Genomic DNA, 13,227 nt, shown 5'->3' with positions numbered 1-13,227 from the left:
GTGCTTTTATGGTGTGAATTATCCGTAATAAATATATTTTCAATATTTTCTCTAGATCGCTTACATTTTATTGCGATAGCAATTATAAGGGCACTCTGGGCTGGATTTCGCCGCCGGTGTCGGCGTCAATGTCATGCACCGTATATATATATATATATATATATATATATATATATATATATATATATATATATATATATATATATATATATATATATAACGTCTATATATATATATATATATATGTGTGTGTGTGTGTGTGTGTGTGTGTGTGTGTGTGTGTGAAAACGCAACAAAAAAAGTTTGAAAATGAAAAAAGCACTCCAGGACGCGAAATCGAACGTGGGACCTCTGCGTCGTAAAACCGAAGCGCTAACCACTGGGCCACCACAGAAAAAGTCCTGCACCATTCAAACGGCAAGCTATTTATATCTACCGCTTACCGTTCCTGTGTTTTCGGCATTACAACAAAGATGGAGCAATGAGCGCACGTCACCACATCGCGCAGTGGCACCCGCTCTAATCTCCAACGCGTATTTTGCCTGGCTTAGAGACGCATAGCTACGCTCCCTCGCGCGCCCTTATCTCGCGGTGGCGAGGAGGGGAGGATTGTACGCCTTTGCTGGCCTCGGGCTTTACGTGGAACGATTCTACTGTAATTACCGGTGTAATTACCAGCACGTGACCTTTCAAACTGTTGCTATCACGTTCATTGCTTCGCCTTTGCGGCAAAGCTGCGACTTTTTTTCAAATGTGCAAGTATTTCTACGTGAAATAAACCAGAAAACTCACAGTCTTTATGCTCACCGCTATATGCAGAAATAAATGAGCGCATAAAACAAACAAAACCATTTTCTTGCCCTTACTTGGTTTCTAACCCAGGTCCACATGCACCGAAAGCGAGTGTCTGCGAGTGTCTTAAGTGCACCCAGACTTGCTGCATGACAATTTAAAACGGCCAAGTGAGCCTGTTGTGACAGCCGGTACAAAAAACTGTATATTATATGCAAACAGCTTATGGTATTGTACGTCACCGTAGCCAGGCCAGTACTCGGAACGCCCATTATATGGCTCTGTGGCAGAGTGCTCGCCACACACCGGTGCGTGCTCTGGTATGATGGAGACTGCTAGCAGTGCTGCGCTGCTCAGTAAAATAAAAGCGCTTAATCCTCTCTATCCCCCCCCTCACACACACACACACACACACACCGCGTAGTGGTATAAATGAAGACATGAGCAAGAGTGCGGCGGAGGCAAGCGCTCGCAAAGCGGCAGGGTGCGGAAGCATGAACGTCTACTGTGATGGATAAACAGCACCTCTATACAAAACTTTACAGTTGGTCTATGACTGCTTCGCAACAACGTAAGGTTCCCTGTATGGGGAGACGTGCGCGATCTTTTAAAGCCCGAGTTCGAACATTTTTCGGTAGTACAATAAAAAACATTGTAAAGAATTATATAGCGTTGCTATGGAGTATTGCACATATCGGGAAACTTGCGGCTCTGCGAAAAATTGATGTCGAACTTGCGCCTCTCTTTGAGCCTGCTCAACGCCATCTTCACCGTATCATTTTATCTACTTTTTAATAGGCGATTTCTGATCGTCGAACCCACAATCGACAGCTTCCTGCACCGAAAAAAACACTTGGGGGAAGTGTGAAGCAGGGGCGAGGTCAAGCGCGTGCTTTCACAGGTGCTTTTAAAAGCAGCAATTGTTTTGTGCTTCGCCAAGAAAAAGCTCCGATTTTTTTAAAATCGTACTTGCATAAATTTTTCGCAAACTGTGGTTATTACCACATAATTCGGCCAAGCTGCACGCACGAGGCAGGTTTCGAGCATATTACTCGGGAGGTTTTCTGTGTGGCCGCCATTTGTTGAAACATCTTTTTCTTGAAAGACCATAAACGATTTTTCTGGTAAAATAAACTTGGACTTTGACTTTGGAACAGAACCATGAAACATAAATAGTATTTCAGAATTGTTGCTGACATTTTAGTTATTCTAGATATTGGTGTCGATACGTCTCTGAAGTCCTATTTAGAAATGAATCCTATAAATACTATTAACGTCCAGTAAATGGTGACATTAGCTGACAGTTTATTCAATCGGGCTCCGGCCCCCTAGGTGGGCCTCTTCGTAAATGAGCTGCCCCCTACAATAGTTATGGTACAAGTTGAGTGATAACGAATTGTGAATTTCGTAGACGCGCACATGAAATGTATATCCTCTACGTATGGCCATTAACACACGTCTGAGTGATATCCTTACATTTCATGCAACGTGGCTTGGGTGCTGTCCACGTCCGGTTCCGGAGGCAGGTGATGCGGCTCTCACCGACCAGGTAGTGAAGCTCGGCGCAGCGGTAGGCAATCTGCGTCCCCTCGAGCAATCTTCCTGTGACTACTTGATTCATCACTTCGGCTGTGCCGTTCACCAGCGGACCAGGGTCATCGCAAAGGGCTGCGAGATTCACATGTACACGATCCAGAAGTCAGCACTAATAATTCATTTTAGATTGAATTTTTACTGTCGACGACAAGTATTTCACATTTTTTACTTGTTTCTTGCTTGATATATATTGTTAGTTTTGGTTTTACTTCCTTTATTTTATGAAGAATGGAGAAGCCGATATCCGGAACTAGAAACCCGTACTTCATATAAAAACAGATATTATAACCGTAAGTATACTTTTCTCTGACAGATTTCAGTACGTGATACTGTTTACGTTTTTTTGCTTACTGCTCGCGTTTTTCTTGACGGATGTTGAGGTCACTGGTCGCATATGGCGCCTTTGGAGAAAAAGTGTTCCACCTTCGTCGCCTTGGCAACGAGTGGCGCTGGCTTTCACGCTTAGACATGGGCGTAGCCACAAATCTTTTCTCGGGAAAGGGGGCGGGAGTCCGATCAATTTACCTCGTACGCGTGTTCGTGTGTGTGCGTGTATACAAACGTATCCAAAACTGAAGAACATAGAGCGAGAAAGGGGATGTCAAATATTGCTGTTCGTCCTGCTTCCTTATACTGCTCCACCCCGACAACCGGTGTCAGATGGCAGCGTTTCTTTCATGACGCTGAACACTCACCTTGAAACTGAGCCATATCCATCTCACACACGACACCGTGAACCCCCTCACAGGGGTTCCAGCGCACGGCGTTGGCTCGCATCTCGGACGCAGGGTCAGCTACGAAGCACTCGCCGCTGTGCCCTCCCGAGCGACGCCGGCGGCGCTGCTGGGCCAGGTCCTCTTCATCCTCATCCGAGATATCTTGCACCCAGGACAGGCCCACATCTGCGCCCATAACAATAGAAAGCATTAGCCAAGGTGAAGCCCCATAAGGTTCTGCGAAGGCTTCTGGGCGTACCTTAACACACAACAGCCTTCGTAAAATAGTTGAGCATCCGCCGCTGCTGTGAAAGGCAGAGAATCTCAGCCGCCAGGTACCTACTGGCAAAATAGGTACAAGTGCACTTCTGTCCTGGTGCTTGGCAGAACAAAGTTATAGTCTTTTGGGAGGGCACCCAACCCGTAGGAAATTGGCGGCATGGTACCGCTAGACCAAAAATTGAAGTATTGATGGTCTTTTTTTCATATATATATATATATATATATATATATATATATATATATATATATATATATATATATATATATATATATATATATATATATATATATATATATATATAACAGAGAGATCAGAATGCAACGCGTGCCACCTCAACTCTAAAACGTGTGGCGTTAAGCCACTCGGCAATAATGACTCGGCCATGAAAGCGCCAGTCTTTCAGCATACTATAACGGAGACCTATATATGAACACCGTTCATCGCAGGAGGCACGCTGATCTCGGTGTCCTTTGAACATGTTCTCTGCATTAGCAGCGATATGGCGTGAAGAGCGTGCTCGATGCCGCGCTCGTCACGAAGCGTGCGCTCATCTTGTACTTTGCCCTACGGTGCGTTGGCGGCCGCCATGTGTGCGGGCGCTTATCTCGGAATGGACGAAGTTTGTACGTCTTTTTCTCTCATCGCAAAGATTGCGGTGTAGTTATAGAGCGCACGAAGGTCACTTCGCTCGCTGCACAGTCCCCGTTTACGAAAGAAGTGCGCTGTTCAAGCACAGGCAAGTAACAGTTTTGACACTATAATTAGTTCGCGCTAATCCTTTGTATACCTGTGTGAACGTTTCGTATGTCCCATGTGCTCGAGCACCATGACAATGGTCCAGCAGTGAACGTTGATAGTTTGAGGTCATCATGTGTATGTTTTTTTTTTTTTCGTGCGTCCTTCGTTCTTTAACAGCGTGCTGCACGTTTTGATTTGCTCGTCATTCTTTGCATGGCATTGCAATTTGTTGATATTGGGCTCATTGTTTCGCGTTTACGCCGAAGCTACGACGATCACTTTCTGGAATTACGTTTTGTAAATGAGTGTAAGGTAAATCGCAAAAATATTTGTTGAAGACAGCAGTGACCAATAACGGTATGTGGACCGCTTAACACACGTAATTTTTTCGGGCCGACCAAGAGTCGTTTGAAACGCAATATAGAGAGATACCAATAAAACTTCGAAAAAATACTAGCTTAGAAAAATATCCTCGCGATCTAGGCCAGGGATCATTCACTGGCGGGACAAACATGCCACTGCCCCATTGCCCACTCTTCAGCCTTATGTTAAGTACAATCATTACGTGTTTAAGGATTCTTAGCTCGTGGACAAGCATTAGAAGGCATCATTTGTTCGACTGCACGGCACATTACTGTAGGTTTCACTAAATAAACCTTTGTGCTCGTACATATTTCTGAAAAAAAAGCTAGTTTGCCCTCACTTGAATCCTTGAGAAGCACCAGCAAGGAATCCTGAAATCCGTCTTCACGGAACTGCAGCAGCCTCGATCCAGAATTCCTGCAGTAATGCTTGGCCCGGAAATAGCTGAGTTTATGGCGTGTGGCGAGGAAGCAAGTGTCCCCCACTGGTTTCCAACCTGGCCGGCAGCCTATGAAAAAATCAGAACTTTGTCATAAGTAAGAAATTTTCTAACCCTTTTCACTCGTTTCCAAACGCAGACCTGGCATGATGTATGAAACATTATCTTTGCCGCAAAGTTTATGTTTGCATGCGCATATAATTTAATGAGGTATGTAGTGCCTGCTTTACTATATCTTCAAATGGTCTTATAGGAACAGCTTTTTCATGCACTATTTTTTATGACCTTATCTGAATGTATATGCATTGCATATGGACCACAAGGTCACTTACTAACTGATGTTAGCTTGTACAAACAGCCACTACCAAATCAGCCCAATTTGCACCAAAGCTGTCTTTCAACGGGCTGAAAACGTGCGTACTATGCTGAGCGCAGTAATAAAATGCACGGTACCTTTTTCAACTTTAGGCGTTCTGTCTTCAACGAAAGTGAAACCAGGCGCAGCTTCTCGTGACCTAGAAATTCGCGAAGACGAACAATTCACCACTTTGAACTTCTATAGAAACTGTCAAGTTGCCTGCGATACCTTTCACGCATTTTACTATTGCTTGTGACACATTACTATAATCGTTATTACAATATTTTTGTTTTTGCTCAGGCAAATACCGTATCATAATCAACAATCTCAAGTGTTACATTCTTGTGCGTATCTTGTGTGCGGGTGGATATTGGCAAATCTATTTTATGAAGCACACTTCAGCCTCACAGGCACCACCAATGCTGCTTTCGCTAACAGGAGACATATCGTGGTAATCCCGCACTGTGAATGGCATTCGGGACTAGTCTACAGGGTATTCATACGATGCATGAGAAGCCGAGAGTGCCTCACAGCTTCTCACACAGCTAAAACTGTCATCTAGTTGTTGGCAGCGCCAAGCTACGAGAAAATAGAAAATTTGTACGCACATCTGAGAAAGAAACTTTCAAGTAGATAAAAATCCATCTAGGTCACGGGTTGAAACCCGACCTCAACAAATCTTTCGCCAGCAGGCAGAGCTTCGTTCTGAAAACCTAGTATTAATTTCTAGAAATTCATGAAATCTCTAAGTGCGATCACTGGTATAATATTACAAAAGTGTGGTTCTGAGCGGTTATGTACGATTCTTTGTGTAAACGTTTCTCTGCTGTAACATGTTGCGATGTGAATGATCTTCTCTGCCTTGTCAAGAAGCTTTTGGTCAGGAGTGCCTCTAGCATATTATTGCGATAGCAACTATATAGACGCTCTCAGCTGCATTTTGCCGCCAGCATCGGCGTTGACGTGCGCGTCACCATCACTAACGGTATGTGTATACGTATCTATACATATATGAAAATTAAAAAAAAATCCACAAAAGACTAAGGCGCACAGAACCGAACTTGGGTCCTCTGAATCGTGAGTGTGAGGCGTTAACCACTGAGCCGCCGAGTAACACGTCTTTCAACGTTCAAATAGCAAGCTATCTATGCCTACCACTTACCGCTGCTGACGGGCATCTCACAGGGGAACTATCGTGTTTTCAGCATTACCAGCAAGATGGCGCAATGAGCGCAGGTAGCCACATATTCACGACGCGGCGGCGCGCGCTCTGATCTCCCACGCAAATTTGGCCCCGCAACGCAAAGAGCAGGGGGTCGACGCTCTGTCGCACGTCCTTATCTCGTGGTAAGGAGTATCGTACGTCTTGGCTGGCCTTAAGCTTTTACCTGAACGATTCTGTTTTAGTTACCAAAAATTACTGAAATGGTGGCACAGTCTCCGTTTGCGAAAAGAGGGCGCTTTTCAGAAGACCTCAGTAGAGTTACTGTATATGCTACCTTTAGGTAGCAAAGTTGCGCTAAGGTACGCCAACAAATGCCTTGCGGGAAAGCCACTCGCACCAACGTAGGAGCAACGCTCGCACTTCAGAGTGCTACATTGTCCCTCAATATTGAGAGACTATGGTATTAGCGTGGCTTTATTTTTTCGTTTTCTTTCTATTTTTTTAAAGGTATAAGTAAAACTCGGTTGCTCCGGTCACGCCTAGAAGCCTTATTATAATGCTTATGTTCTTGGTATGTAATAATAAAACAAAGTGCGTCGGCTCGTTGAACCAGTAAGATGGTTGGTTTATACTAGCTTTTTATTTATGGTTGGTTACACTAGCTTTGTCTTCTTTTCCGCTGTTTTTCCAAGTTACAAATATAAAATTATTTTGGCACTTTTGATCGCAATAGAATCAGTTAGGGATGAATTTTTTTCATCGTGTTGGACTAGTTCGTTAACTGTGTGAGGGAGCCAGGTGTAGTTTTATTGCCTTCAACTGAATCAAGCCGGATAGTTACCGAGAGTATCCGTGCGACGTCCATATTACGCGCGGCTCTATATTTCGCTCGTATTACAATCACGGCTCACGACAGCTGATGTGAATCATTGTTCAACAGCCCTGTCGCGCCCAACATTCCTTCCGCGTAAGGTTTGAAAGCTGCATTAAATTCGCCTAATTTACACGCTAGCTGCAACACCTTGACAATTTGAATAAGCCCAGTTTAACTTATTATTCCTCTATTTTTAGTGTTATACCAGTCAGACCAGTAGGGACGTATGCAGCCGACACACGCTGACCAATTCTGCATGTATAACGTAATAACTGCATCTGTGGGTAATACATATTTAGCAAGTTTGCAGTGCCATAGATAGATAAAAAGAAGTCAAACATTTATTTCTTCCTCACTGAACACTTATCTTTCTCTAGCAACACCCGCTGATTTGATTGATTTGTGGGGTTTAACGTCCCAAAACCACCATTTGATTATGAGAGACGCCGTAGTGGAGGGCTCCGGAAATTTTGACCACCTGGGGTTCTTTAACGTGCACCCAAATCTGAGTACACGGGCCTCCTTCATTTCCGCCTCCATCGGAAATGCAGCCGCCGCAGCCGGGAATCGAACCCGCGACCTGCGGGTCAGCAGCCGAGTACCTTAGCCACTAGACCACCACGGCGGGGCCTAGCAACACCCGCTGCACACGCGTTTAATCACATGGGACGTAAGTAGTACAATTTACCACAGAATGCACTTGATACCACATTTCTCTCGACCAACATGACTACAGTACCGAAGAAGTGCGGCGAGAATAACAACAGCTGATGTCAAACAAGCTTGATATGCCCTCAATCATCGTAGCGTTGGCTTCTCCGCAGTGCAGTTGAACCACTTATGACCACGTGATGGCGCTCGGCAAATAGAGGCACTGAACTTCTGCAGCGGCACCGCTCTGCTACCTAAAGGTAGCATATACAGTAACTCTAGACCTGAGAGTAGGTTTCATGCGTCATTTGTGCGAGAGAAACGCGAGGCACGTTTCGATTTGCGGGCAATTCTGCACGTGACCTTCCAATTTGTTGCTACCGTGCTCATTGCTTCACCTTTGCGACAAAGCTGTGACTTTTTATATAATTTCGTAAATAAAGTGTACTGAATTCGTTTGAAATTTCTTGTATCTTTGTCCAGAGAAAAGCTGCATGTGGTTTTATTTTTATTTAATGAGCCGTCTTCCTCCACGCGGGCTTCCCCACAACTGTCCTGCCGTAATGAAAAAAAAAATACTTCATAAAGGGCTGTATATGAGACAGTACGTCTCACCCAACGCTGTTGATGCCATTGGCCTGCGATGCACCGAAGTCGGCGAAGTTACCGCTGGCAACCAGTGCCACCGTTCCACCGGCGTCGTTCAGGCGGCCCGCGTGCACTGCCGCTCGGCAAAGCGCCGACAGCTGGTGGTAGACCACACTTCCGATCACCGTGCCACTCTGCGCACACCCGGGGGGACAATACGCCCTGCCGAAGTGACATTATCAGAAGGTAGCTGTAATACGTCGGTAGTATTCAACAATGACGTCATCTTGCTCAATTTATTTGTTCTAAGGTGCCCCACGAATCAGGCAATTAACTTTAAAAATCCATTCTGTTATTGGATTGTAATGAATGTAGCTGTGCGTTTACACATTCGAATGTGCCGACGGCGTGCTACAGTTGAGTAGAAAAAAGTCGATTAAGAATTTGTTGCATTGTCTCAAAGATATACGCCCTCGTAATAAGAAACTATTGCAGCAATAAGTTCCTTTAACTCATTAGAAAGAGTGACTTATGCATACATATGAAGACAAATTCACCATTTACATCAGTGCATAAGCCAACATTATTTTACATGGTGTGCATATAAAGTTTTTGATGTACACGTTCTACCTACGACAAAGGCGATGCACCATCTTGAAAAGGTACCATGAATACTTCTAAGTTACGAAGAAGCATTGCATTAGGACGACTTGTTCTTGCTAACTGTTCTGCTTTTCAGGCACACACAAGTTGAAAATCTATCAAACTTAAATCTAATCACCCACCCATTTTTACACAGCTCCGGCAGGCATCAAATGAACTGATTAATGAACAAGACTTTGAAGTACAAAAAGGCCTTCTTTAATATTAGAACTTCTCACAAACTGATTGCGGGGCTATTAGTTATGGTTGCCCATAAAAGTAAGTCTTACTTAAACACTCACAGCATTCCAAGCTCAATGCAGATATCACAACCATCCTAAACATTTGGCGAAGAACGAAAGAAAAACAGAATTTAAACGCAAAGTAAACACAAATATCGCTTTCTTGTGTCATCAAATGTCTTTGGCTGGTGTTTTACACCAATTTTCATGAAGTGCTTGCACGATAGAATACGCCGGGAGTCCTTCAAAACGACCAACGCTTCGACAATTTTTATTAAAAAAATTTTATTTTACCTGACAGGTGCAGTGTAAGAGGAAAGAATGTCCAGCGCTTTGGTTTCGCAGTTGACATGGTTTTCGGAGACTGTAAAAACAATATCACGCATAGCATGTCGATCAATAAAATGCGCAAGTGTTAATTAGAAAAACAGAAAGCAGCGCTGGAAAGCAGGCATTTTTAGCAACAAACAAAAAAAACGCCAGGCCTGCGCGGAAGGCACAGCACAGTCACAGCGAAAACTAGAAGAGTGGCCCTTCAGAGCCTTTTATAAACACTGATTGGGTAACTACTGTGAGCACACCCGCTTGATACCCACTAAGGCATTAATAATAAAACATTTCGGTAGTAGGCCACCATTAGCTATGCAATTTTTGTCAATCTTCTGAAGAGTAGTATCCACTAAATACTTGCAAGGAATTTCGTGCCAATTGTTCATGCAGTGACTGACAACAATGAAGAACTATTCCCTAGGTGGGCATGCGCCACAGTTAATAAATGAACAAGAACAAGCTTTTTTAATGGGTTGGAGCATTGAACGGCCCACTCGTTACGCTGTTCGCATTGTGCGACGACTGGTTGTTCTTTCGCTGTTCTAAAACGCTTTATACGTTGCATTAATGCGATTGCTCCCCAGACATCAAGCCTACATATTACAAGTTTGCCAACAACACCCAGGCACCGGCGTGGCTCAGTGGTACAAAACTGGGCAGCCACCCAGCGGACCCGGGTTCGAGCTCCACCGTATCATAGGCACTAGGTTTTTTTTTCTAATTTCATACGATGTGGCTACGGACACCGGCGTTGGCGGCAGCGAAGAACTACGGCGCCTCGCGCGACCCGAGTTTCGATCTCATAACAGCTTTCGCTGTAAACGATCTTTGCCAAAAGCTAGCACATGACGAATGGAAGGCAAGACTCTTTCATCTCTTGCTCGGGTCAATGTCAGTCGGCGCCTGCACTAAACTACTCATGCGCAACTCTCCTCTATCCCTCTCTCCAACAGTTGCGTGTTACTATCTCGCAACGCAGACGCAGGTAGCGTCTGCCAGCGAGTTTCTTGAATGGAAAAAACGAACTACTGCTCGAGCTGCACAACTTTTGACTGGCCACCGCGTATATAAAGACAATGGATCTGTGCGTTGTTGAAATAAGGAAAATTACAGCATGAGTAAATGATGTTGGGTTGGGTGAGGCGTTTGTCTGTCTGACCCTCTGTTCTTCCGCTTTTTTTTTTTCACTAGAGGACACATCGAACGGACGGACTCTTCACTCTATTTGTCATTATTTACTCCGTGGATATACTGTGAATTTCTCATTATAACAGCGCCACCAATCCTCTTTAATTGTTAGCTATACAAGGACCACTAACGCCATCAAGGGATATAGCTTCCACGCACATATCGACACACCGCTATCTATCGAGCAATTCTTGAAACTAACAAGTGGCTACTACAGCATACTACGAGGGAACAACCCACACACTAAGGAGCTTCGCCCCTAAATGTTCGCAGTGTGCGCATTAACTAAAAGCAGACTGTGGTTCTCTGTGTCCTAGTGGAGTCCTCTGGTGGACAGGCTCACTCTTGTTAGGAATGCAACTGCATTACTGGCCGTCGTGGGTCTTAAACCAGTGAGATCTGGGCTGGTCTCAGTTGTTCGGGGGTTCTAGTCACGAAACTTTACATATAGCAGCAATATGTATGTTCCAGTAGCAAACACTGGTCCATCAATGCGTGCTTTGCACCTCCCAAGGTTCCTCTCCAGCACAATGTTGTGATGAGCGCCAGCGTCAACGTAACCGCCATTATAAGCGGTAGCACCTGCTGCTTCACATATACACATTGTTCCCTTTAGTAGGAGGTGGCGGAATTTTTTAGATTTCTTTTATATATATACACTATTTTTGCGGTTTTAACCAGCTGGCACTTTAGCTTCTGACTCTTCAATTATGAATTAATTCACGCATTTATTGAAATGGTGCTTACAACCAATATTCACACTGTGTCGTGCTGGTAATGCAGAGTGCATGAATGAAGGCACACGTAGAAAGAAAGGATTGCAAAAAATCAGCACACCAAGGACGAAGGAAATGACCCCTGCGCTGTTCTCTTTGTGCGATACTTTCTTTCTGAAAGAATTCACCAAGTAACCCAAGAAACGTGGGCTCCTTATAGTTCTGGTTTACAAGAGTGGGATCCGCTGTCATTATCTTTCAAATTCTTTAAGAAAGGGTCTGACGATTCATATGCAATAAAGTCCTTTACTATTCTCAACTATAAAAAAGCCCATGTATTTTACACAATGGTTTGCTCAATGCATTTTGACTGAAAGTGTTCTGCCTTAGCACGAGTTCACTTGTCAATTTCATACTACTTCAGTGACATTTCAGTAGATTCAGGATACAATGACGCTGCAGAGCAGACAGATTTGTCTGCATCTTGAACTATGCCTGCTGTTTATTTCCTGTACCTCATACTACACACAAACCTACTCCTCGTTCATCGGCCTACAGAAAACGTTCCAAAATGCACGGGTATTTCTTAGAAACAAGGAATACATGGAATAAATAACATACTTATCAGTCAGTCTCTCATCCATCCAATCACCAAATCAATTCATTCCATTATTAGACGGTGCAGATATAAATTAGCTTCTATGTGTTACGCATATGGCTTCCACAGCACAGAATAAATGGTCACGTACCTTTGACACAAGCAGGCAGGCTCGCAGACCATGTCCCGTCGTCTCTGCACTCGAGAACATGCTCACCGACAAGGTCAAAACGATCGTCACACAAAACCTCCACGGCACTACCATTGGCGTATGTACTGTCACCACCACCCGGAAAGGAGACACGCCGATCCTTGAAGTGACCGTTAACCACGCGGCCAAGGTCCGGGCAGAAAGACAGTCGTTCTGCGGGAAATTCGTGAGAAAAAAAAACTGTTAATGGCAGCGAACGAGAGAATCAAAACTTACACGAGTAATGTTCGGAAAATCAACAGTTAAGGGATCCAAAGCTCACTCGAAATGCTTTGCCATTTGTACTCCTTTAACGAGCAGCGCAAAAAACGACAAGATATAAAGAAGAAGCGCACAGCGCTGACTCCCAACACTGTGTGCATCGTCTATTCTATGTCTTGTTCTTAGCGTTGTTCCTCGAAGTGTGCACAACTGAAATGCACAGGTGTCTGCGCTTTTACAATTGTATAAAGCTCTATGCAACTGTATAAACAGACGACCTCTGCCCAGTAACGCTTCTGATGTGGTCTGACCGAGCTTTGGTTTCCTTAAACCCTCGCCGGCATAGTGAAATGGCAGCTTGGTTGCCCATGCTGTCTTTGTACGCACTTCGTGCAGCCATCGCTTGCACAGCTCTAGTTGAAAACACATCGAATATCTATGTTATGCCTCTATGTTAATAACATAGATGGTGTGTTTTAAAAAAACACATTTCTGTGTAAAAGTCATGTGCCAGTAAGATTGCTGTTTTTTTTTTC

The 13,227-nt window shown here is 44.2% G+C and overlaps 1 protein-coding gene across 2 annotated transcripts in view; it reads right to left on the bottom strand.

The window, feature by feature from the left end:
* Positions 1-13,227, bottom strand: part of LOC119172170 (clotting factor C) — a 46,921-nt gene that overhangs the window by 21,738 nt on the left and 11,956 nt on the right. For both annotated transcript variants that reach the window (XM_037423193.2, XM_037423202.2), the window contains 7 exons: positions 12,431-12,643; positions 9,742-9,811; positions 8,591-8,785; positions 5,381-5,442; positions 4,829-4,996; positions 3,084-3,290; positions 2,269-2,460 (listed from right to left, as the gene is read on the bottom strand). In XM_037423193.2, the coding sequence (XP_037279090.1) occupies positions 2,269-2,460; positions 3,084-3,290; positions 4,829-4,996; positions 5,381-5,442; positions 8,591-8,785; positions 9,742-9,811; positions 12,431-12,643 (1,107 nt within the window). The remainder of the gene's footprint in view (positions 1-2,268; positions 2,461-3,083; positions 3,291-4,828; positions 4,997-5,380; positions 5,443-8,590; positions 8,786-9,741; positions 9,812-12,430; positions 12,644-13,227) is intronic.

The sequence above is a fragment of the Rhipicephalus microplus genome, chromosome 3, assembly GCF_043290135.1.
Source record: "Rhipicephalus microplus isolate Deutch F79 chromosome 3, USDA_Rmic, whole genome shotgun sequence".
Taxonomy (NCBI): Eukaryota; Metazoa; Arthropoda; class Arachnida; order Ixodida; family Ixodidae; genus Rhipicephalus; species Rhipicephalus microplus.
The sequence above is the reverse complement of the archived record's forward strand: the minus strand, read 5'-3'. Positions and strand labels throughout refer to the sequence as shown.